This window comes from Vulpes vulpes, chromosome 6, assembly GCF_048418805.1.
Source record: "Vulpes vulpes isolate BD-2025 chromosome 6, VulVul3, whole genome shotgun sequence".
Lineage (NCBI taxonomy): Eukaryota > Metazoa > Chordata > Mammalia > Carnivora > Canidae > Vulpes > Vulpes vulpes.
Genome location: NC_132785.1, coordinates 94,936,483 through 94,958,827, shown reverse-complemented (window position 1 = coordinate 94,958,827; position 22,345 = coordinate 94,936,483). Strand labels below are relative to the sequence as shown.

The window sequence follows — 22,345 nt, the reverse complement described above, 5'->3', positions numbered from 1 at the left end:
AATTACTGAAGGAAACTACGTTCAAAGAATTAAAGGAAAGTATATACATGAATGAAGTCTTACTAAGTAAAGATATCAATAAGGAGATAGAAACTATTTAAAACAAAGAAAGAAAACCTAAACAGAATTTCTAAAGTTGAAGAATACAATAACTGAAATGTAAACTTCAACAGGGGGCTAAATAGCATATTATAGTTGGCAGAAAAAAGAATCCATGAACTTATAGATAAGTTATTGAGACTATCCCATCTGAGAAAGAGAGAAAAAAAAAAGGAACAAAGAAATTTTAACAGCCTCAGAGATCTGTGCAATACCATTAAGTATACCAACAAACAACATAGTCCCAGGAGAAGAGAAAGGTTATGTGTATTATTAACTATATAAAGAAATAAAGGCCAAAAAAGCCCAAAATTTAATAAATATTTATCTACTCATCCAAGAAACTCAAAAAACTTCAGAAAGATAAACTCAAAGAGATCTACACTTAGATATATTATAGCCAAACTGTCAAATGATAAAAGACAAAGGGAGAATTTGGAAAGCAGAAAAATAATTCATCATATACAGGGGTTCCTCAAAAAGATTAACTGCTGATTTTCTATAAAAAAAAAAAACAACATTGAATCCAGAAGGCGGTGCTGACATATTCAAATTGCTGAAAGAAAAAGAATGACAAGAAAAAGAAATTTTTTTAACAATTATTTATTTGAGAGGGAGAAGCTGAGGAAGAGGGAGAGAATCTCCAGCAAACTCTGCTCACTGAGTATAGAGCCTGACACAAGGCTCCATCTCACAACTCTGAAATCATGACCCAAGCCGAAATCATGAGTCAGATGCTCAACTGACCAAGTCATCTAGGTACCCTTCAAAAATTCTATATCCAGTAAAACTACCCTTCAAAAGTAGAAATAGACCCATAGATCAATCGAATAGATAAAGCCCAGAAATAAGCCCACACTTATATAGTCAATTAATCTATGATATACGAGGTAATAGGGGTACTTGAGTGGCTCAGTCTGTTAAGGGTCTAACTTCAACTCAGGTCATGATCTCAGGGTACTAGGATCAAGCCCTGCATCAGGCTCCCTACTCAGTGGGGAGCTTGCCTTTCATTCTGCCCCTCCCTGCTTGTGCTCTCTCTTAAATAAATAAATAAAATCTTTAAAAAAAAAAAAGACAAAGAATATACAACGAGGAAAAAAAAGAATATACAACGAGGAAAAGACAGTCTTCAATAAATGGTGCTAAGAAAACTGGACAGCTACATGTAAAAAGAAAAAACTGCACCATTTCTTACACTGTACACAAAAATAAACTCAAAATGGATTAAAGACATAAATATGGGACCTAAAATCATAAAGCCCCTAAAAGAAAACAAAAGCAGTAATCTGGTACTGGCCCAAGCAATATTTTTCTAGATATGTCTCCTGAAGTAAAGGAAACACCACCAAAAATAAACTACTGGGACAGTAAAGGAAACCATCAACAAAATAAACAGGCAATCTACTGAATAGGGGAGGATATTTGCAAATGATACATAAGTGGCTAATATCCAAAATATAAGAATGTATACAATTGTCAAAAAAAAATTTATAAAACTCAACACTAAAGAAATGGGCAAAAAAAAAAAAAAAAAAAGAAATGGGCAGAGGACCTGGATAGACATTTTTCCAAGGAAGACATTCAGATAGCCAACAGACACATGAAAAGATGCTCAACACGACTAATCATCAGGGAAATGCAAACCAAAACCATAATGAGGTTATCACCTTACACCAGTCAAAATGGCTTGTATCAAAAAGATAAAAAATAACAAATATTGGTGAGGATATGGAGAAAAAGGGACCCTTATACACTGCTGGTGGAAATGTAAATTGGTACAGTCACAATGGAAAACAGTATGAAGGTTCTTCAAAAAATTAAAAAGTAGAAATAACATACAATCCAGTAATTCCAAAGGGGGACATTAGAATTGGACATGTACCAAATGGGGTTAAACTCCAATTCGAAAAGATATACGCACTTCTATGTTTATTGTAGCATTATTTACAGTAGCCAAGATATGGAAGCAACCTAAGTGTCCATCAATAAATGGATGAGTGTGGGCAGCTCGGGTGGCTCAGCGGTTTAGCACTGCCTTCAGCCCAGGGCCTGATCCTGGAGACCCGGGATCGAGTCTCATGTCGGTCTCCCTGCATGGAGCCTGCTTCTCCCTCTGCCTGTGTCTCTGCCTCTCTCTCTCTCTCTGTCTCTTATGCATAAATAAATAAAATATTTTTAAAAATAAATAAATAAATGGATGTGTGGATAAAGAAGATATGCATATATATACAATGGAATATTGCTCAGCCATAAAAAAGAATGAAGTCTTGCCATTTGCAACAACATGTATGGACCTAGAGGGTACTATATGCTAAGTGAAAAGAGTTTGACAGAGAAAGACAAATATCGTATGATTTCACTTGTATGTGGAATCTAAAAACCAAAACAAATGAGCAAATAAAGAAAGCAGAAACAGAACCATCAATACAGGGAACAAACTGGTGGTTGCCTGAGGGGAAGGAGCCAAGTGGATGGGCAAAAAGGGGTGAATGGGAGAGAAAGGTACAGGTTTCCAATTATGGAATGAATAAATCATGGGGATAAAAGGTATAGTTCCGGGAAGGGAGTCAATGTATTGTATTAAAAATAAATAAAAATAAATAAAAATAAAAAATAAATAAATACAATGTTATTTTTGTTTATAACTCTTATCTTCTCCTATCTGATTTAATATTTTTTAAAGATTTTATTTATTTATTCATAGAGACACAGAGAGACAAAGAGAGAGAAAGAGAGAGAGAGAGGCAGAGACACAGGCAGAGAGAGAAGCAGGTTCCATGCCGGGAGCCCGACGTGAGACTTGATCTCGGATCTCCGGGATCATGCCCTGGACTGATGGCGGCACTAAACCGCTGAGCCACCTGGGCTGCCCTCCTATCTTATTTAAAAGACAACTACATATAGCAATAATTATCAAGCTATATAGATGAGCTTATAATGTATAATAATGCAATATGCATTACAATAACAGCAGAATGAAAGGGGAAGGGAAGGAGCTATACTGGAACAAAGTTTGTGAATCCTATTGAAATTAAATTGGTATTTATCCAAACTAGATTGTTTTAAATTGAGATTTTAATTTTATAATCCCTAGGGTAATCACTCAGGAAACACCTCAAAAAGTATAATAAAAGAAGAAAATTAATACCTATTTAATATTTAAAAAGACAATATGGAGAAATAGTGGAATAAAAAAATACCTAAGACACAGAAAACATAGCAACAAGGCAGACATAAATCTTTTATCAGTAATTACATTAAAAGTAAATGGTCTAGAAGCACCTGGGTGGCTCAGTGGTTGAGCATCCGCTTTTGGCTCAGGGTGTGATCCCAAGCTCCTGGGGTCAAGTCCCACATCAGGCTCCTCACAGGGAACCTGCCTCTGCCTCTGCCTATGTCTCCACTTCTCTCTCTGTGTCTCTCATGAATAAATAAAGTCTTAAAAAAAAAAAAAAAAAAAAGCAAGCAAATGACCTAAAACTGCAGTTTGGAGATGACAATACTAAAAACATAGCTTATTTTTAAGTTTTTATTACCATAGTTTCCATGACATTCAATATAAATAAAATTATCATGACCAAGAAGTACTTGATTTTTAAAAAACTATTAATGTAAAATTTCAGACATACACAAAAGTAGAAAGAATAGTATGATGAACTCCATATTCTCCATTCACATTAATCATTAACTCATGGCTATTCTCATTTTATCCATAGTCTCAAACCAGTTTCCTCTACCCTGCACTGGATTATTTTTGAAGCAAATCTCAAATATCATTTCATCAAAAATAAATAATCTGGGGTGGCTCAGTCAGGAAGGGTCCAACTCTTAACTTTGGCTCAGGTCAGATCTCAGGGTTATGAGATGGAACCCCTCTACAGGATCCATGCTGAGGGTGGAGCCTGCTTAAGACTCTCTCTCTCTCCCTCTGCCCATCCCCTCCTCCCACCAGGCGCACACCTTTTCTCTCTCTCTCTCTCTCAAAATAAAAATAAAAACATTCTGCATTCATTAGAATTAATCTGCATTTTGAGAAATTTAGATATATTCATTTTATAACTATAGTAAAGGGGTAGATATAGTAGCAGCAGAAAACAGTAAATCTAATATAATTTTTGGGCAGCCTGGGTGGCTCAGCAGTTTAGCACCACCTTCAGCCCAGGGTGTGATCCTGGAGACCCGAGATTGAGTCCCACATCGGGCTCCCTGCATGGAGCCTGCTTCTTGCTCTGCCTGTGTCTCTGCCTCTCTCTCTCTCTCTGTGTCTCTCATGAATAAATAAATAAAATCTTAAAAAAAAAAAAAAGAACAAAGCATAAAAAAATTATACTATTATTATTTTTTAATGCTTTGGGTTTTTTTTTTAAGATTTCATTTATTCATGAGAGACATACAGAGAGGCAGAGACATAGGCAGAGGGAGAAGCAGGCTCCCTGGGGTAAGCTTGGTGTGGGACTTGATACCAGGACTCTGGGATCACGCCCTGAGCCTAAAGCACAGGCTCAACCACTGAGCCATCCAGGTGCCCTAATCTAAGATAACTTTTAATAGCAATGCTATACATTTATCAAAATTCCTAAGGAAATTTTAGAAATATAAACAAAGCTATTTTCAATATAGCTTTTACTCCAATCTCTTGTTTTTTACCTGTCTCTCCTCTCAGGATTCCATCCTATTTTTGACCTAGTTAGTGAAGTTTTATCTGAAGGCTCACTTTTTCTTGTCAAAGAATCATGGTTACTCAAAATCTGTTCCAATAGTCTTATATTTTCTGCAATAAAAGAAATATAGTATCACTTTCAAAGTAATGATTCATTTCTTTTTTTTATATATAACAGCTCATATATATTATACTCAATTCATTCTATAATGTAGGTTTTAAATACACTCATCAAATAAAACCAAATATTTATAACTCATGAAAACTACACTGGTAAAATTTTAGGCCTGAATTTATTTCCATCACAGATAAAAATAATTTAAATGAGACATGTTATCATCACAAAGCCCAAAAAATTGCATGATTTTTATCAATAGTTAAAGGGAGATTTGACTATTTCTTTACAGCAAGTGTTAGTTGAATCTTTCTCTTAATAACTTTTATCTATTATCTATTAGTGAGGTTGGTTTGCTTATTAAATAACTTTTATCTATTAGTGAGGTTGGTTTGCTTATTAAAGATCTTAGTATCCTTAAAATGTTTTAAATGCACCAAGACAAAACTCAAATGTATTTAAGTGATTCTGAGAATAAAAGCTTATATGTACCACTTTCACTTACTTTTACTAGAAGAGCTTTAAGGTTCTGTAACAAATTATTACTTTAGGTCATTTATAAAAGTCCTTATTATCTATTAAATAGTTAATACTTTAATATTTTTTCTAACTGAACATAGTAATAAATGTTAAATTTCTCCAAGTTTTACTATTGAAATTCCCACCTAAAAACAATATAAAGTAACTTGCTCTAAAATAATCAGCCTTACCTTTAGCAAAGCATTATTTTTTATTAATAACAAAATTTGTTCATAAAAGGTTTAAATAACAACCTATTGAAAATAACCAGAATAATTATAACTGTATATTTCCAACTCCTTCTGCAAAGAATCTAAGAAGCTTGATTTCCCCATTTAAAGAAAAATACTGGGATGCCTGAGTGGCTCACTGGTTGAGCATGTGCCTTCAGCTCAGGGCGTGATCCTAGAGTCCCAGAATTGAGTTAAACATAGGGAAGCCTGCATGGAGCCTGCTTCTCCCTCTGTCTGTGTCTCTGCACAGGATAAACAAAATCTTAAATAAATAATAAAAATAAAAAACAAAACAAAGAAAAATACTAAAAATAGAGACCCTACATTAGTTAGTACTAGGCACATAAAAGAATAATAAATAAGGAGTATGGAAATCTGTTTAATTTGAGATAGGTCTAATAAAGTAGTAGATGCTAGTTATGATTGCTTTATTACCTGTATGATCTGTCATCTCCATATTTTCTTTTTCTTCCTTAGGATTTTCCCTCTTTGATATTTTATCATCCTTTGAAACAGGTATAGGAGCAAACCTGCGAGGTGCTGGTGTCTCTAATGGAGATTTCTGCTTATCAAAATCTGTATCTTCAACCTCTCTAGAAGGAACTTTAATAGAAAAAATAAATAAATTCAACTTATTTTTTTAAAAAAACTTTAATTTGTGAAGTGTTACTCTTTCCCAAATTTAAAAAAATAAAAACCAGAATATCTTAGATACGATATTCAAATTAACAAGTACATAGAAATAATTCTATTCTCACTAGAAATCAAAATATAGCTATAAAAATTTTATACTGGAAAAAAATAATTTTATACTGGGATGCCTGGGTGGCTCAGTGGTTGAATATCTGCCTTCAGCTCAAGGTGTGATCCCGGAGTCCCAGGATCGAGTCCCACATCAGGCTCCTTGCATGGAGCTAAATGTCATTAAAGGATAGCCCTTGATTTTCATTAATTCATTCAATAATTTGAAAACACATTCATTCATTTGGTGCTTTTTAACTTTTTTTTTTTTTTAAATAGGCTCTATGCTGGGTGTGGAGCTTGAACTCCCCTTTCAACTCCCAAAGTGGGGCTTGAATTCAAAACCCTGAGATCAAGAACTGAGTTGAGATGGAGTCAGAAGTTCAACTGACTAAGTCACCCAAGTGCCCCATTTACTCATTTATTTTAAATTCCAGAGGTTTAATACAAACACATTATGCATTCCTTTGTTACTATAAACAAAGATCTTTAAAATTCTATTAAAACAGGCAAACCTGGGGCATCTGGGTGGCTCGGTGGTTGAGTGTCTGCCTTTGGCTCAGGGCATGATCCCAGGGTCCTGGAACCAAGTCCTACAGCAGGCTCCTCCCAGGGAGCCTGCTTCTGCCTCTGCCTATGTCTCTGCCTTTCTCTGTGTGTCTCTCATGAATAAATAAAATCTTCAAAATAAATAAAATAAAATAGGCAAACTTACATTACTAACTGAAAATCATTAGAAATAGTTTATTAGTGTACCCAGACCATTTCTCTCCTCACAGAATCAAGGAAAATGGTAAATATACAGTTTGTCAGAGAATTGGAAAATGGATTACAAGCATTGATACTACATGAGTAAAATTTTTCTAAACTTGTAAGTGACAGGTTATGAAGGTTATTTATTAAAACCATAAAGTAGGACATGATTCCTAACTTGACTGAGCAAGTTTCAAAATGACCTAAAAATTATTTAGCCTATAAACAAAGACAGTCTTCTACCACCTAGTAAACACATTTTTGGCTGACTTATACTGTAAAGAAAATTCATAGATGACATTTTTCATTCACAGAGAACTACATATTTTTTACCTTGTTTGGAAGCAAATGTGTTATGTGAAGATAGATTACTGCTACCAAGATTAGAAAAGTCTGGTTTTACAGAATACTTTTCCATCACTCTAGAAGCGGGCACAGCAACAGGCTGAAAATTACTGGTCTTGAGCGCAGCACTAATGAAATGACTCTGGAAGACATACAATTATTTTATTGATTTCAAATATCATTTGAAAGAGATGACAAACTACATTGAAATTTACTAGAGGACTTGAAAACAACATATTAGATTTAATAAACATGAAAATACATACATAACATGTAACTTTCACTGTAGCAGTGACATTGCTGGGTTAAGCCTAGCTCTGTAGTATGACCTTGATCATTTTATTTAACCATTCTAAACCTCAGTTTCTTCCTTTCTATTTCAGAGACGGCTCAGAGGCCTGCAAGACATGCAAGGAGATAACCAAAAGGAGAGGCTCTAGTCCTAGACCTCTACTTCAACCAGAGAATTTCAAACCAAAACTTCTCATCTTTTATATCCTGGATGATTTTGTTTGAAGGAAAGGGTTTAAAACACTGCTAAGAAGCACTCAGATAAGTAGCAACAATAATACATATGCAATTAAAATATAAATGGGCACTAAAGTAACAACAATTTTCAGCATCATTTATTAAAACATCTGGAACATTTATGTACCTGAACTACTACAACTGATTTCAAAAAAGACTTAAACCAGGTAAAGGAAAACCTAAACATTTAGTTTTATAGAAGTCTTAAAACTGTGTGGAGATCTCTCTACATAAATAAATGGGACAAGCTCAACAAATTTCATTTCATTAAGCATTTATTGAACTACTAATATATCTGTCACTAAAACTTCAACTTTCTCTGAAATTATAAGCATTATAATAAGATGCCTGCATCTTATGAGAAAAGATTCCATTCTCCCAAACTCAGAAAGTCAATGAATTTTGGGTTTATTTATGGAAAAACGGATAAATGACAGACAGATATATAGGACAAGTAGAACTTTCTCCTTAAGAAATCAATGTGCTTTTCAAACCTGTCATCTCCTTTTACCCCAAACAAAATAAAATGTTTTCTAAGAAAAAAAAAAAAATGTTTTCTAAGTAAAGAAATCAAGGCTCAGAGATGAACAGTTATTTGTAGACCAAGAACAAGCACTCTGACAGACCCACTCCTACCTTCTCACGAGATCCCATGCTGTCCACTCAATTTTAGTTGTGGAGTACTTACTAAAACTTTACTTTTTTTTTTTTAATAAATTTATTTTTTATTGGTGTTCAATTTACCAACATACAGAATAACACCCAGTACTCATGCCGTCAAGTGCCCCCCTCAGTGCCCGTCACCCATTCACCCCCACCCCCCGCCTTCCTCCCCTTCCACCACCCCTAGTTCGTTTCCCAGAGTTAGGAGTCTCTCATGTTCTGTCTCCCTTTCTGATAATTTCCCACACAGTTCTTCTCTCTTCCCTTATATTCCCTTTCACTATTATTTATATTCCCCAAATGAATGAGAACATATAATGCTAAAACTTTACTTTGTATGGCCATAATCATTCCAATAAAAATACTTTCTTCAACCACATGGAAAGCTCAAAACAAGCTCTATTAAGAAGTTTTGAAAATTACAGCTTATTAGTGTTACCTCTGTGATAACACACTAAGCTATAATAAATTTATTGTATATTCTTCCAAATGTTCTATTTCAATTTTTTAAAGTTTTAAAGTTGCAAATTAGAAAAAAAAAAAGTACATTAAAACCAATGCATTCATAGTGCTGATCACTCATTCAAAAAAAAAAAAAATCCCAATCATGAAATGGGCAAAAGACATGAACAGAAATTTCACAGAGGAAGACACAGACATGGCCAAAAAGCACATGAGAAAATGCTCCACATCCCTTGCCATCAGGGAAATACAAATCAAAACCACAATGAGATACCACCTCACACCAGTGAGAATGGTGAAAATTAACAAGACAGGAAACAACAAATGTTGGAGAGGATGTGGAGAAAAGGGAACCCTCTTGCACTGTTGGTGGGAATGTGAACTGGTGCAGCCACTCTGGAAAACTGTGTAAAGGTTCCTCAAAGAGTTAAAAATAGAAATGCCCTACGACCCAGCATTTGCACTGCTGGGGATTTACCCCAAATATACAGATGGAGTGAAATGCCAGAACATCTGCACCCCAATGTTTATAGCAGCAATGTCCACAATATCCAAACTGTGGCAGGAGCCTCGGTGTCCATCGAAAGATGAATGGATAAGGAAGCTGTGGTTTATGTATACAATGGAATATTACTCAGCCATTAGAAACGACAAATACCCACCATTTTGCTTCAACGTGGATAGAACTGGAGGGTATTATGGTGAGTGAAATAAGTCAATCAGAGAAGGACAAATATTATATGGTCTCATTCACTTGCAGAATATAAAAATTAGTGAAAAATAAATAAATAAATAAAAATTAGTGAAAGGGAATAAAGGGGAAAGGAGAGAAAATGAGTGAAAATATCAGCGAGGGTAACAAAACATGAGACACTTAACTCTGGGAAATGAACAAGGGGTAGTAGAAAGGGAGGTGGGCGGGGGGTTGGGGTGACTAGGTGACGGGCACTGAGGGGGACACTTGGCAGGATGAGCACTGGGTGTTATGCTATATGTTGGCAAATTGAACTCCCAATAAAAAAAGAAAAATTATATTGAGTACCTGACTGCTGGGTACTATCCCAGGACTTGGAAATCCCAAAATAAATAGGAAACTGTACTATCAGTTCCTTCTGAGGATAACTCTTCTTTTTATAGTAACCCCATGCCTCATATTCAAAAGCCAATTAAAAATGTTTATGCTTTTAATTAAATGCAGAAGCACTATGTATACCAGATGGTTCTTATCAGAATCATTACAGATTTCTATTCCCAGTCCCCATCTCAGACCTGGTGTCTCAATAGCTGAGAAGTACATGCATCTGTATTTTTATAAGGCTCTTCATGTGATTCTGATGCACATTCTCAGGCTAACAAACACTGATGTAAACAAGTTACTGCAATGCAGTATTAGCCCTTTAAAAATGGTATGAACAGGAACAGCTGGGTGGCTCAGTCAGTTAAGCATCTGCCTTTGGCTCAGGTCATGATCCTAGGGTCCTGGGTTTGAGCCCCATCTTGGGCTCTTTCTTTCAAATAAATAAAAAAAGAAATCCTTTTTAAGAAATCGTATGAACAGAAATACCACCAAAAAAAGGAAAAGCCAACTCTATGGAAATTCTTACAGAATTAGTGATATTTGAACTAGAATGTGCAGAGAGAGGTCTCCACATGGAAAGGAAGAATGATGAACTCTCAGATCCTTATTTAAGAACTAAAACTGTTACAATGTAATGAGCTATTGCAATTACCAATGAATATTAGCTTAGGAATCCAAGGGATAAAGACCATGGGATGTGTGCTGGCTTTATTACAGATACCTGAATATCTATTTGTTGTTGTTGTAATTTTTCAAGATGCCTAAGGTGCTGCTCCATTACCACATTCATTTGCTTTTCATGATCATGACAATGTAGTTTCTCATGTTTATTCTGAATGCTTGTTTGCCGCTCTGTAACACGTTGTAACTGTTTATCAGTCTCCTGTAACTTATTGAGTAATTCTGTAACAGAATTGACTTTTGCTTCCAAATCACTCTGTACCTAAAACAATAAAATATCAACACATCAAAAATATGCTCAATTCACTGGGTGTTATTCTATATGTTAGCAAATTGAACACCAATAAAAAATAAATTTATAAAAAATATGCTCAATTACTAGGAAAGTTGTTCAAAGTGACCGATAATAAAAATGATCATCTAGAGTTTTATTCTCTAAATCTGATGATTTTATACTTCTATTTTTAGAATCACAGAAATAAAAAGCCGAAGATAAGTTATCCTAAAGTAGATCTTTTCTCTCATTAATAACACATTTGCAACAAAGAACTGCTACAATGCCAAAAATAAAATAACTAAATGGTAATTAAAAAGAAGTAAATAACAAAACAAATTAGCCTTTGATACTCTGCTAATCTCAGACTGAATTAAGTCAGCATCCAGGAGTCCCATCTTAGCTCCGCCACCTATTAGCTCTGGACCTGCCCCTACTCTGACCCTGTTTCTCAGTTTTCCATTTGCCAACTGAGAGGGGTGGCAGAGATGATCTCTGAGTTCCTTTTTAGTTCTAATGTAAGGGTGACCAGTTGTCCCAGGTTGCCCACAACTCGGGAGCTCTCTGGATGTGATGGCTTCAGTGCTGGACCCAGTCATTCCTAGATTCGCCAGCATTATCACAGCAAGGAGGGGGTACATCTCAACTCCTGAGAGGTAATATACAACCACAAACAGGAAAATTTTTTCAAATTAAGAGTGACTAGAATGATCCTAGTCTATGGTGGGATACGACCATTTAGGGACTTGTTCCTAATAAATACTTTTACATTTTACAAAGAAGCTGTGAATATCTAGGAAAAAAAAAATATACTTTTATCAGTGGAGCTGCTGTAGCAATGGCAGCTGCTGTTGCTGCAGCCACAGTTGTAGCTGAATCAATTCCACTGGGTGAAGTTCTCATTTCCTGAGTAGCAGCATCTTTTTCTGTGCCTGCATCTTTCAAAAGCTGTACCTTTACTTCTTTAAAAACAGGCATGTTTTGAGCCCTGTAAATAAAAAGAATACAAATATATTCAGTAAGCCACACTGAGCCATTTCAAGAAGCACTTGTAGTGGTAATCTGCTGAAGGTGGGTTTTCTTGATTTTTTTAAAAAATTAAATCACTTGGTTTTCCATATCAGGATCTTATCAGTCATTTGGCTAATGAAATCTATGAAAGGTCACTAAACACTAAAGAAATAAGATAATTCCTGGAAGGTTATGATATCTCAGAAATAAGACTTGCACATAGAAAAAGACATTGCTACATAATTACAAAGATATATAATCAGGAAGTATAAATACAAAACATGCAGAAAAGTTTCTAGGGATGCCTGGGTGGCTCAGTGGTTGGGTGCCTGCCTTCAGCTCAGGATGTGATCCTGGAGTCCTGGGATCGCGTCCCACACTGGGCTCCCTGCATAGAGCCTGCTTCTCTCTCTGCCTGTGTCTCTGCCTCTCTCTGTGTGTGTCTCTCATGAATAAATAAAATCTTTAAAAAAAAAAAAAAAAGGTTCTAAGAATGCAAGTACCAAGTTTTACTTCCAAAGGAATACAACCCAAGAGAAACTGTTACAATTGCTAAACAACTGTTTAATTCTAACTCATTTAAATATTTATTAATAAATGTCACAGTTTGCTAAAACAGAGCATCAAACACAGATTAAAGCAGCCTGAATTAAAAATGAGAGCAAATACAAACATATTTACAATGAAGGATCTAATTAAATAAATATTAAGAAAAAACTCAATTTTGTAAAACAAAACAAAAAAAAAACACAATAAAAGGAATGACCAACAAAACTGCAGAGTTCCTAGGTAAGTCTAAGTAAGATCAGAAGACCCAGAGCAGCTCTTAAACTTACTCCTCTTCCATATTTCCTCATTTCTAAGAGCATCATTTCTCTGTGTCTCAAAATTTTGAAGCTATCTTGACTCTTAACTTCTCCATTCTCCTCTTACCTTCTCATACCTGAGTTATCAAGTTTTGTCAATTATTTCATCACAATTGCAGGAATGGTGTCACAGAACTACAGAGGCAAGAGGGAACTGAAGGGGTCACCTATCCTAATTTCCTAATTTGACAGATGAAGAAATTGAGGTCCACAGAGGTAACAGGATTTACTTGACCAAAGTCACAGAACCAGTAAGGCATAGTTGGCTTATTATTCCTACAGATGGTCCCAAAACACCTAGCTCTCTCAGGATAGTACGTCTCCCTTCATGCTTCTCCCTCTGGTAAAAAAGCAAAAACAAACTTCAACATCTCTTGCCAACTATTTCATTCTTGAAGATTTTACTCATTCAGAAACTTCCCAAACACATTTCTCCACTGTTTAAAAATCTAAAATTGTTCCATAGAGATAAGTGAATAGGCTAATGTCTTGTTTGACAGTTGACATGTACCATCCTCTGTCACTGCCCTAGCTTCCTATATATACCTATTACTTCACACATAACCTCTCGAATCACACACATTACTTTGAACACATTACTTTGACCAGCAAGAGAAAATAACATTATAAGACCAAACCTCAACTTCTTTATAGGCTTTTAAATTTTATTTTTTTTCTAATCGTCACATCAAATGCTCAATGTAACTAATGTAAATAGCTTCTAAGTGTTAAGAAATGGGAAAATACACAACTTTCTCGTTCAGAAGAAATTATTTCTTCTTTTTTTTTTTTTTTTTTTTAGAATTTTATCTTATTCCTAAATCCTCTGAATCTGGCATCTATACCAATACTGTGCAGAAACCGCCCTCACCAAGGCCAGTAATAATTTTGGCTTATTTCAATGGATACTTTGAGTCCTTACCTTTCTTTATCTCTGAGCAGCCTATCAAACTTAGAACTTCATTCCCCTTGGCTTTGTTAACACCATAATCTCCTACATCTCTGGATAAACTGAGCAGCATTTAGAAGCTCGCTTGCTTTCTGTATAACTCTTAAAGGTTTGGTTTCCATAGTGTCCTACTCTGTGCCATCTTGCTTTGCCCTCTCATCAAGTCCCTTCAACTGTTCCCAGATCAGGCTACCATTTATACGCTACTTCTATCATCTAGAAGAAGCCTAGCTTAGACTTTTCATTAATCTGATCTTTATATTCAATTTCCTATTGGATACTTTTACCTGGATATCTCATAGAGATACTTCAAACCCCCGCATATGTCCAAAATGAAATTTATCCCCTCAAGAATTCTTTCCCAAAGATTTCCTTTCTCAGTTACTACTACTGACCATGCATTTATATAGCCAAAAATCTGGGATTCATCCTTAGCTCCCTTTTTTTTTTTTTTAAGATTTTATTTATTTATTTATGAGAGACAGAGAGAGAGAGAGAGGCAGAGACACAGGCAGAGGGAAAGCAGGCTCCATGCACGGAGCCCGACGTGGGACTCGATTCCAGGTCTCCAAGATCACACCCCCTGGGCTGAAGGCGGCACTAAACCGCTGAGCCACCTGGGCTGCCCCTTAGCTCCTTTACTCTCGGATCTAATCATCAATTTCTGCCCATTCTACATCTATCTTACAATCAGTTATTCCTCTCCAAACCAGCAATGATTCTGCCCTCATTCTACCACCCTCCTATGTACTGAGGACCAACTGAATCCCTCTCAAAGAGATTACCTCCAAATTCATAGCCAGTTGGGTTCCTAAACTATAGTCCAGTGCTCTTCCAATTCATCTTTTGATACTATTATCTGAATGAGCCTTTTAAGAAATATATATCATACTTTAATATTTTCAGATGATTTGCCACTTCTCTCCTTTAAAGAAGTTTATAACCTACCCCTTCCTTGCTCTCTATCCACCTGTAAGACATTCTACCCTGTTCTAGACACTTTGGCCAGACTCTTCATTACTCAAAGACTCTGGCCTATTACTTTTTATTAGTATAGCTTCAGAGCATATTATATAAAATAGAGCAAATTCTTCATCATTACAGTTTTTTCCCCAAATTAGCTATTCTCAACTATGTGTATTCTATAGTATGTATTCTTAACATCAAGTATACATATTCTCAACCATATGTCCTTCCAGGTAAATTTTAGAATGACTTTGCCAAATTCCACCTACCATTCTCTAAAATTAATAAATTCAACTGACATTGACTACAGCAAAGTCTATCTCTTGAGACATAGACTGTATTTTAACCCAACATGAGAGTCATTTTTATGTTTCTGATTCAATTATTCTCTACATTGAAAACACCTTCTCAAGACTCTTCCTAGTTTGTTTTTAATTCTGTTCATTCATCCTGAAATGGGAAAAGATCTACTGTCTAAGAGGGGTAGTGCTCAGTTATCTCTCATTGTCCATTAGTTTATGAACTTCTCCCTTCCTGATCTGAGAGTTCTAAGAGGTCTCAGAGATTTCCAGTTAGAGAGTTCTGACTTGAAGGCAAGTTGGTAGGGCCCCTACTCTGGGTCTGCTGCATGGAAGTGGTATTCACTTTCTGTCCAAATGAGGCAGATATGATCTGCAATTTCTGGTTCAACTGCAGAATTTGAGAGACTGCACCACTTTTCATGCCCTTCTTTTCGCTTTCTCATATATTTATAAGCCCCAGAATACAATTTACCATCAAAATTCCTCTCCTAACCACCATATTACATACTGGGAATTGTAGACTGAACAAAGATAAAAAGGAAAAATATGATGAGCCCAACCAACCAGCTCATAAACTCTGGCTGGCTCAGACCACACCCCTGTGGTTTAGAGATAGTATTTATTTTTGTTAGTACAATGTTTCCCAGAGTGTAATATGTTTGCCACAGATAACCATAGATGGAAAAATAATATTTTTTTTATTTTAAATTGCATATTTATTTTAATTGCATTATTTTTAAAAGTGATTTTCCATTCACTGAAGTAATATAAAATGGCCCCTTTGAATAAAATCAGAGTTCAAAATTAAGTAAAAATTTTACTCATTTTCTAAGGGCCTTTCCAGACTGCTCTAGTTCAGGAGTAGAATACATTTAGCCTAAGAATATGTATCTCATCCTATCTCTGCTAATGATAAAAATAATACAAATTGCCTCCAGAGTAGTGGAGACATATGCTCATTATGGTGCTATTGTTAGGGTTAGTTTTGTATTCACTGGTATTCAAGATAAACTTGGAAGGGACCACTTAGAGCAGCAGCTATCCTCTCCCTTCGCTCCATTCAGATGTTAACCTTGTCCCTTTCTTAAATCTTGGCCAGGAAAGATGTCCTAAATGTCCTTGGATAGTAAATAATAAGTATTATGTATCTGGAACTACTTGAGCATTGCTGCAAGTAGTACAGTGAAGTTATTAAGAGAGCACACTCTAAAGGCAGACTAGTCTAAATCCCAGCCAAGTGAAAACGTGCTAAATGACCTTGAGAAAATCAATCTCTGTGTGCCTCAGTTTCCTCATCTATAAAATGGGGATTCTGTAAAATTGGGATGTGATAGAATCGACTTCATTGGATTTTGTAAGTATTAAAAGAGTCAATGCATATAAAGTCCTGAGAATAATCGTCAACAGCTATTTATTTTATACATGTTCAGCACTATGAAAAATGTTTCAAACATATTTCACACATTGAAAAGAAAACTTATCCTACGTTCAAAGTATAAGTGAAGCTAATTTTAGAGAATCATATAGAAATAGAAGAAATGGCCCACCTATTTTCTGTAAATGGAACTTACTTTTGCTTTAAAACTGCTCTTAGAGCATCCTTCTGTCCCATGGTATACCGAGAAATAAAGATGTCATTTGCTGCAAAATTGAGAAACAAAATATATTTCAGATTCCTAAAAATTTGTTAAATTTTGGTAAGCTATCCCCAAACAGCTTTTTTAAATTAAGAGAATATTTAGGAATTCAGTAATAAGATTTCTCAATTAAAAAAAAAATTCTCAATTTAATAAAATGCAAGGAACTGGAGCACCTGCGTGGCTCAATGACTTAAGTGTCCAACTCTTGATTTCAGCTCAGGTCATAATCTCAGGGTCATGAGATTGAGCCATGTGACAGGCTCTGCTCTAGGTGAAGAGCCTGCTTAAGGTTCTCTCTCTCTCCCTCTTCCTCCTCCCTCCCCTCTTTTCCCTGTCTTAAAAAAAAGTGCAAGGAACAAATTAAATGACCGAATAATATTAGTCATAACCCTAGACTTTAGAGAAAAAAATTTATCGAGAACACCTGAGGCTGAGAGACATTTTGCTTAAACTCAAAAGAGAAAACTGCTTAGATAAAAATAAAACTACATTTAAGAAAAATCATTAAATTTCCTCAAAGCATATTTTTAATCTATTATCTTACCAATGACTACTCAAAACTTGAATTCAGAGATTATAAATTTTTTTTATAAATATTTAATACCAAACCTATGGAACAGTTTAGAAATTATAAAATTACCTTTACAATTACAAATCTTTTTCCAGATTTTAAGGATTCCATTAATAGCTTAATTTGGAAGGAAAAGCTAATTCAAATGAAGTAATCAAAATAAGAAAAAAACTGTAAGCCCGTGTAATGAAAGTCTTTAAAAAAAAAAAAAAAAGAATGAATGTCTTAAAATCTAAAGATCTAAAGATCTAAAATTCTATCCTTACAACAAAATCCTGACACATAAAACATAGATGAGCCATGAAGACATGCTAAGTGAAATAAGTCAATCATAAAACTAGACTTGGGAAATGGAGAGTAAGTGTTTAAGGAGTACAGAGTTTCAAATGAAAATGAAAAAGGTCTGGAAATGGATGGTGGTGATAACTGCATTAATGTGAATGTACCTAATGCCACAGAACTGTAAGACTTAAAAAATATGGTAAAAAAATGTAAATCTATTCTTTTACCTTTTTGTCTGTTGCTCTCTTCCAGTTTATCCAGAGGCAACTCTTGCACTGCAACATCTTTAGAAAAATCCTTTGAGATATGAAAGGAAAAATGAAAGACTAAAAAAAAAAAAACCAAACCTTTATGATTTATTACTTACCAAGTACCATTTGCGGCTATGTGATACTGTGTTCCAGGAGGGCAGGATTGTGTGCTTTTAGACTCTTCATTTCCAGAACCACCATAATGTTTAGGTACCTTGAAGGTACTCAAGATTTTGTTGAATGAGTAAATGAACAAGCAAGCAACCAGTGGCCCTGAAATTCAGATTCAAACCTCAATTTGCCATGTCTAGTAGCCTGACGCATATAACAATTTAGCTGCTACAGTTTAATGTGAAAATCTGATTCATTTTGAGTCAAAGTCATCTTATGGAGTGCATAAGATGGCCAACAGTGACACAACATCACAAATTAATCACAGCACTCTTTATCCCTGAGCTTGTAATGTAGTCTCAGGAGGCTTCTCAACAAGTAAATAGCTTTCTGCTCACATGTGCAACCCTAGACTTCATTTCTAAGATTCTATGAGTGCTGAGACACCATAACTTCTAAAGTACTAGGTTCACTCAGTGTTGCTCTTCACCTTCCTTAGACACATCTTTTTTTGCCTGCTAAATCAGAAAGAGTAAAGAGAAAATCATAAGAGGAAGGTGATCAGGCTATCCCCTGACAAACAAGTCTTAACTTCCTGCAAACCATGAGTGAGACTAACAACTCAACAAAATGCATCTGGGACATTAATACAAAGACCTCCTACAAATGAGTAAGAAAATGTACAGCATGTAAATATGTAATACACAAAAGAATAAGGATGGCAATATACATGGAAAAATTATTATTATTAATAATAAGGGTATTAATAAAAAATACAAAATAAAATGAGATGCATTTTTTACCTATCAAAATGGCAAAAAGTGTTTTTTTTTTGTTTTGTTTTGTTTTTTTTGTCTAATTCTAGTAATGCCCATATTGGTAAAACTAGGGAAAAATAATACTGCTAATTCCACTCATGAGCTTGTTGAAGAATGTATACTGATACAGTCTTTCCAGAGACAATTTATATAATAGTATATCCATCTGGGAAATTATTTAGATAATGTAATTCAAACACCATTAATCATTAAATAAGAACTACTCAAAAAAGAAACAAAAAACCAACTCAAAGACTACACATTTATGCAGGAACCAATTATGGCACATAACTATACATTTTTATTGTAAATTTTTTAGAGTTGATCAGTAAACAGTTTCAATTTCATTCTTAGTTTACCAGTTTCAATTTTCAAGATAATATATTGTGAAACTCTCTTCTTTAAAGACTTGTTAAATTGACAATCTACAGTCAACATTATGATTAGTGATCAAAATCTATTTAGACTGGATAAACAAAATATACTTATCATCAAATATTTTCAATATTATAAAGGTCAAGATGAGAATTTCATGTTATTGTTTCTTAAAGACCTCTCAAAAAACTATACAAGGGATCCCTGGGTGGCTCAGCGGTTTAGCACCTGCCTTTGGCCCAGGGCGCGATCCTGCAGTCCCGGGATCGAGTCCCATGTTGGGCTCCGGCGTGGAGCCTGCTTCTCCCTCCTCCTGTGTCTCCGCCTCTCTCTCTATGTCTATCATAAATAAATCTTTAAAAAAAAAAACTACACAAAAGACCTCACCTTAGTTTGAATGACATGTAATCACACCTCACTTTTTAAAAATGATGTTGTTACTGGTTCTTTATCTTTACTGAACAGTATATTGAGTCTCTGGTCTAGAACACCATTTTCTTAGATAAGAGCAGAGCTTCTTTTCAGTTACAATATTTCTGTCAGTGACATCTTAGTAATGAGTATTTTTTATTCTATTGAAGACTTTTTGTTTATTGTCTCAAATACTATTCCAGTCACAATTGTATTTCTCTTGGTAAGTGAAATTTAAGCAAAAACAAAGCCTGTTGCTCATCAAACCTGACTTAAGAACACATTACTCAACAATACTGAAAAGTTTAAAATGAATGTAATTAAGAATTCTTTTGCTTACACTTTCTGATACCATAGAAATTTCTAATGGAGGCTGTTGATAATTTCTAGCAGAAGTCAAGTCTGATGAACCTAACAAAACAAAGGAATCAATTTTAGTGATTTTAAAATCAGAACCATATCTTTAGAAACCGTACAGGCATGATTCAAGAACTATAAACTCCGTATTAATGCAAAATCTAAATTGGAAAGCCACTTTTCATGCAGTAAACTTAAACTGTAATTAAAATATATCCTGATGAAGGTTTTGCAGCTGATAACTTTGGAAAATAAGGATCAGAACTGACAATCAAGTGAGATAATGGTTTTAAAATATACCGTTACAGTGTCGGATTTGGACAAACTATGGGTAGAATCATTTGCCAGGAATAAAATATGTACATACTATAAAAGCAGGCCTTTAGTATGCTGCATCTCCCCCAAAGCACATTATATAAGCATTTTTTTGTTTTTGCACATATATTCATTAATTTGATCTTTATGATTATCACTGAAATGGGAAGAGCATATGTTTTCTTCATTTTCACTGAACTCCAGACAGGTTAAGTGAATTGAAACATGGAAAGTCATCAAAAGGCAGAAGTTATGTTGTTCTACTACGCCAAACTGAATAACACTATCCAAACAGAAGGTAGAGTACTGGGTAAAAAGCCCTACCCATGAACAATAAACACATCATATTGCTTAAGTGCGTCCATCCTAGATGTGAACGAGAACAATGTGCAAAAACCACACAAGGAAAAAACACAGTAGGAAGTGTTTGATTCATCCCGCCTATTGGATAGGATTCCATTAGGCTGACTCTGCTAGCCACGGTCCCAGGGAAAGGGGTTAGCTTTCAAACACCTATACAATCTAGACGTACCACAGGTTTGAGAATTTAAACGTTAAAAATCCTCTATAAATTTCGAAACTCACACACACACACACACAAAATGAAATGAAAATAAAGATCTACAAAAGCGAACGCTATTCGGAGTCACATACCACGTAACGTTCCAGTCAAGCTAGCCTCGGTTCTAAGAGGAAGACGTTTATTTGCAGACAACGCTGGAGGAACACAGGGCAACTCCTCTTTCGGCAAAGCCAAATTCTCTCCCTGATTTGGACAAACTACCTCACGAAGTCTCCTCGCTGGTATTTTAACCCTTCTTTTCTTTTCCGGGCTAAACTCAGTGCCTTTCATATTACGGGTAACAAAACTAGTCCCACAATTATGAATAGAATTTCTTCTGGGTCCATAAAACTTCGGAACAAAATTTTCACCACTTTGAGGACTTGGGCGGGGGGAGGGGAGGTAAGGAACGAGGGAGGAGTATGATAAAGGGGAATTTTAAGTGATTTCAAAACATGCAGTCATCAACCTTTAAATAAAACAATGTCTAAGATTATCCGCAGAGCCAGAAATTCCCATTTGGTATTTAATCCAGAATTAGAGACCACTGGAACATCCTATTTGCCCATTAATCCTACTCAGTCCATGAATGCACACGCCAGTGAGTCGGAGAGTGAGGATGACAAGAGAATGGCCGCATGAGCAATAATAACCCTAACAATGCAGAGCACTTTCCAAGCCAGGAGCTGGCAGTGCAAGACCAAACAGATGTGGAGGCGGAGTTACGATCTATTGAGAAGCAGGAATCAAGCAAGTAAAACTGACAATGCTTTTTTGTTTTTTTAATCACCCATATATGAAGCTTAATAGCTTTCTTCGGCCGCAGAGTCTTACACACGCTTCCAGGTGCAACCTCGGACACCTAAATTCACCCCTCTTCGTCTCCCGAACGCTCGGCAACCCCGCAGTCGCACCTAAACCCTGACAACAGCTTCAGTTGCCCACGAGGCAACACCCACTTCCCTTTAAGCCGGCCCTTGAGACACAATACGCATGCGCGCCAAGAAAAACTCTCGTCCAAAACATCCAACCAAAAAGCCGAACGCTCTCCGGTGCACCTGCATCCCTCTCCGGGTGGAAACAAACTCCCAACGTAGAAGGTTTAAAACGTGCGAATTTGGTTTTTTTTTTTTTTAAGCAGTACATTGCCACCACAAGACGTAAACATTGAATAAAACCAGAGATTCTCATCGAAGGTTCGCACAGGTCCCGACCTAACCGGTAATACTATTTCTGTTGATTAGGGACTGTTTACAGAGTAGCTCCTGAAGACCGTTAGGGACAGGAAATTAAGTAAATTAGTTTGGCAGAACATCTCGACAGATTCGGGTGGTTGTTGGCGTGGAAGTCAGGAATAAAGAGCACTGACTGAGCATATAACTATAAAATTTAATCCATAGAGAA

The 22,345-nt window shown here is 35.6% G+C and overlaps 1 protein-coding gene across 5 annotated transcripts in view; it reads right to left on the bottom strand.

Moving 5' to 3' along the window:
- Nucleotides 1-21,927, bottom strand: part of KIAA0586 (KIAA0586 ortholog) — a 109,454-nt gene extending 87,527 nt beyond the window's left edge. The window contains exons 1-9 of one of the 5 annotated variants that reach the window (XM_026000602.2): nt 21,034-21,927; nt 20,048-20,118; nt 17,969-18,038; nt 16,820-16,889; nt 11,968-12,142; nt 10,921-11,142; nt 7,457-7,610; nt 6,065-6,232; nt 4,750-4,873 (exon numbers count right to left, since the gene is read on the bottom strand). In XM_026000602.2, coding sequence (XP_025856387.1) covers nt 4,750-4,873; nt 6,065-6,232; nt 7,457-7,610; nt 10,921-11,142; nt 11,968-12,142; nt 16,820-16,889; nt 17,969-18,038; nt 20,048-20,118; nt 21,034-21,232 — 1,253 coding nt within the window. In that variant the 5' untranslated portion in view covers nt 21,233-21,927. Of the gene's footprint in view, nt 1-4,749; nt 4,874-6,064; nt 6,233-7,456; nt 7,611-10,920; nt 11,143-11,967; nt 12,143-16,819; nt 16,890-17,968; nt 18,266-20,047; nt 20,119-21,033 lie in introns of all 5 variants that reach the window. The other 4 variants (XM_026000604.2, XM_072761653.1, XM_026000605.2 and 1 more) reach the window with 4 other exon arrangements.
- Between the last annotated feature and the right edge of the window lie 418 nt (nt 21,928-22,345).